At 37.5% G+C, this 4,569-nt stretch overlaps 1 protein-coding gene across 1 annotated transcript in view; it reads left to right on the plus strand.

Annotated features, from left to right (window-relative positions):
• Window positions 1–620: 620 nt before the first annotated feature.
• Window positions 621–4,569, plus strand: part of Arglu1 (Arginine and glutamate rich 1) — a 5,199-nt gene continuing 1,250 nt past the window's right edge. The window contains exons 1-3 of the mRNA XM_011498128.1: window positions 621–860; window positions 1,348–1,491; window positions 2,038–2,273. Coding sequence (XP_011496430.1) covers window positions 715–860; window positions 1,348–1,491; window positions 2,038–2,273 — 526 coding nt within the window. The 5' untranslated portion in view covers window positions 621–714. The remainder of the gene's footprint in view (window positions 861–1,347; window positions 1,492–2,037; window positions 2,274–4,569) is intronic.

Raw genomic sequence — 4,569 nt, forward strand, 5'->3', positions numbered from 1 at the left:
AGAGAAGGAGAGAGAGAGAGAGAGAGAGAGAGTGGTAGCGAGCACGATGTGCAAAGGGGCTGCGATGGTGGCGCCTCGTCGCGTGAATTTGGAGCCACGGGTGCGCAGCTCGTTCAAGGAAGCCACGCGCGCGCGCCGCTCGGCCTATCTCCCTAGCCTATCCGTCGTTTCCGTAGCGCAAAATAACGCGATAATTGGTATGTTCGACGGCTGCCGACTGGTTGGCCTATGGACGATCTTGAATCGCAACAGCAGGTGCAACAAAGGCAGCGGCCACCACCGGACGACTCTGCCGAACGGCTCGCGCTTGCGGCTAGTTTGCCAACGAAGACGAGCCTCGATAATCCGCGTTGCTCGGACTCACGTCGACAGCGGCGGCGGCAGCAGCAGCAGCAGCCGCAGCAGCAGCAGCAACAGCAGCAGAAGCAGCAACAACAACAACAACAACAGCAACAGCAACAGCAAAATCAACGACAAAATCAAGAAAATTTGGTTGAGCTAGTCACTGAGAGGTGCGACTACCCGTCGTCGTCGTCGTCGTCGCCACCACCGCCGCCACCGCCACTGCAGCCACCGCCGCCGCCGTCATCGCCGCCGCCACCGCCACCGCCACCGCCGACGTCGCAGCCGCAGCCGCAGCCGCAGCATCATCAAGCCTGCATAATCGAGGCCGAAGAGAAGCAAATCCTGAAACTCGAGAGCGGCGTCAGTAAAATGGGCAGGTCGAGGTCGCGTAGTAAATCGCCGAATAGGCGTCGTCACAAAAGCAAGCACTCGCACAAGCATCGATCGAAATCGCGTGAAAAACGCTCCAACAGCAAATATACGGAGAAGCCGCGTGAGAAGAGTTCCAAATCTAGGTAAATTTCCCTATATCATCATAGGTGCCTTTCAGATTATCCAAACGTTCTCTCTCTCTCTCTCTCTCTCTCTCTCTCTCTCTCTCTATTTCTCTTCCTACCTACCTCCCCCCCCTTCCTACATTCGCCTGATTACTCACCTCTCTCTCTCTCTCTCTCTCTCTCTATCTATATATCTATCTATCTCTCTCTCTCTCTATCTCTATCTCAATTCATCATTCCATCATTCCTTATTTCTTTCATCTTTCTCTCGCTCGCTCGCTTGCTCACCCAACCCACTCTATACCTTTCGTCTCATGATTCTCCTCAATTGGATTTGGCTTGAGCTTTCACGACACAGCTACTACTGTGCTTTACATCGCCCTCCTCTGCATTTAACTGGCTTCTGCATTGACCGTATGTCGTAATTGATGTCGTCGCCATTTTACGCCCTATATCCTTTGACGACTAAAACTTCATTGATTTTATATGCTAATTCATGTCGCAGAAAACGCTCCCACTCTGTGTCGTCCAGCAGTGCTTCCGATGTATCCGACGACGTTCACATTGTCACTCATAAGAAACGTACCTATAGAGATAGAGAGAGAAAAATGGATGAGGTGGAGAGATTAGCAGAAATGGAGAGGCAAAGGTAAATATCAACATTGCCAATAACCTGCTATTTATTAACATTACACGGCATATTTTAATCTTTATGTATTATAATGCCGTTTGCTTTGTCCCAACGCACCACTGTATTGTAAATAAGAATAATTTATAAGTTTGAAATGATTAAGAATGATATTTCTCAACGTTAATCGACAAGCTAATATTTAGAGAGCTCGAATTGTAGGAAACGCAGAATTTCTGCATTTTTGTTACGACAGATCCTTTCTGATCTTACCACTAGATAAGGGAGGGGCGCTACGATACAAATTCATGCGCGTCACTTGGCTGCTTTTCCTTGAATATTCTGAATCGTTCGATTATTATAATGTAATTTTAACTCGTCGTTGCAGCCTGCATACGAAACATATAAATTTGTGATTCGTTTAGCGTTTAATTTATGAATATCATAGCGCAGTTATCATTTGTCTTCGTCGCATTGTCAATTGAATATCTATTTTTCTATATAAAAATGTTCTTTCTCCTCTTATTCTTGAAATTGTGCATAAAAATGCATATTTTGTATTTACAGGCGACAGAGGGAAGTAGAGCAAAAAATAGTCGAAGAAGAAGCAGCTAAAAGAATAGAGGAACTTGTACAGAAGCGTGTAGAAGAAGAGCTTGAGAAACGAAAAGAAGAAATTGAAGCCGAAGTGCAAAGGCGAGTAGAAGAGGCTAAGAGAGCCATGGAAAGGCAAATGATGGAGGAAATGGAATGGAGACAGGCTAAATTACGCGAAGAGGAAAAGAGAAGAGAGGTAAGACCAATCCAAAGAAACATTGGTATTTAGCTCAAATGCTGACGCTACTAAATAAAATTTATTTTATATCTTTTATATATTCTTATGTATTGTATGTATAAACAATATTATAAATGCTATATATAAATCAGTTAAAATAAAATTTTTGGTTTTCTGCATTAGATATTGCATCAAATTCTTATCTTAAATTTGGTCTTTGCTGACAATTAAGTGCCTTTTATCATTTTGTATGCAACAACAACTTAGTAGCATTGCAGTATTTGGGCCGGAAGCACTGCGGTTGGAACATATTTTTGAAACGCAAGCGTTACAAAAGAACCAAGGTGCTTCCTTTTCTCCAACATCTTTTAAGATTTTATTATTTGGGGAGGGGGGGGTTTATATAGCTATTTCAAAAGGTTTCACAATATTCTTAATATAGGTGCATGTGAGTTATTTGTGAATGATTAATTGTACCTATTCATGTATGAATGCATATGTAAATATATACGCGCGCGCCTCACTCACACATGCACACGCGCGTGCATGCATGCATACATACACACACGCGCGCGCACACACACACACCCGCGCGCGCACATATAGATATATATATATATATATATATATATATATATATATATATATATATATACATATACATACATATCTATAACTATATATCTATATATATATATATATATATGTGTGTGTGTGTGTGTTTTTGAGTGTGTGCGTGTGTGTGCATGAATGTATGCAAGCATGTGTATGTGTCTGTGTATGTATGTATATATATGTATATGTATCTCCATATATATTAAAAGAATTGAAAAAAAAAAAAAAAAAATACATACTTTTTGTCGTGCTGCATATGAAACGGAATCTGGTTTAACAATAATTACAAAGCCCAACGTTTCAATATGAATCTTAAGATATTTTAAATATTTGTTAACCAGAAACAAGCCTTATCTACCTAAGATTTTCCCATTTATTAAAAAGAATATTAAAAAAATTAATAATAAAATAAAAACGATAGAAATAATGATTTGTAAATATGATTTATTGAATAAAAGTAAAATAATAAAAAATAAAAGAACATCAAAATTTTTATTTATTAAAAAAGAAATGCAATATTCATTCATTATATCTATAATACTAATTGACAAGAAATTTAACGATTCATTTATTTCATATATATATACATATATAAAAAAAAAATTTTGTCTTTTTTTGTCATTGAATTTATAAATTTTGTTGCAACTCTCTTGCATATAATTATAACCTATGCATTTAGGATTTTTTGTTTCCTTTTTTTTTTCTTTTCTTCTTTTGTTTTGTTTTATTTTGTCATTTTGCCGGAATATAGTTATACTTAATTTGTGCAACAAATTTGAAATAAAGACTTAGTTGAGCCGGGGCTAGGTAGACTTTACAAGGCAGAATTAGAATCCCATAGCGACAAAGTACGACCTAGCAATATATAGGTCGCCTTTCTAACTGACTACCAACAGAAGATGCCGGTATTTTACTCACTGCCGTGTGATTGTCAATGAAGAAGGCTTCCCCTACGTGAGCTGGTGAGAGCGTCATTCAGGTATTATCCAATTTATATATTCATAATTCACTATACGATAATGTTTACAATAACTAGTGCTCCTTGCTATATTATTTTTCATACTAAGAGGCTATATTGTTAGGAACGAGCACAGAGTTCAGGATGAGCATGTGATTCGTTTTGTAGCTTTTAATGAATAATATCAACATTCTTTACACATAGGGAAGAGAAGAGGGAAGGGAGAAGAGAAGGATAAAGGATAAAGTCTGAGTTCATCAAAATGCTTATGCTTGTCTATACGTTCCAAAGAAATTATAAAAATAAAACAGTTCATTTTTATTTCTATGTACACTATTATTCCTATAATTTCTAGCATACACATTTCGCTCAATTCAAACAAACTTTTATTGAATACTTCTTTTAAAGAAGCTTGTTATTAAAAATCTGTTATTGTATCAAAGTATAAAAAATCAATAAAACTTGTTTCAAAAAAGATATCACAGTATTTTTTACTTTCTCTAGTAACATAAAATTGATTGTTATATCTTTTGAAAGTGAACTAGGCTATTCATTGAAAAACATTGGACTCCATTAAAAAGAATTCTTAATTTTTCATATCCTAATACCTTCTATCCCCATTCATAATGATATCCAGGATATGCTGATGAGCATAAGTTATAGCAGCACCATGATTTTGGATTTATAAGGTGTAATTAAATGAGTTAATTCAATGGTATCATTATGTTATATAAACAAGCTTTGTTGTCGT

The sequence above is a fragment of the Ceratosolen solmsi genome, unplaced genomic scaffold, assembly GCF_000503995.2.
Source record: "Ceratosolen solmsi marchali unplaced genomic scaffold, CerSol_1.0 scaffold14, whole genome shotgun sequence".
Lineage (NCBI taxonomy): Eukaryota > Metazoa > Arthropoda > Insecta > Hymenoptera > Agaonidae > Ceratosolen > Ceratosolen solmsi.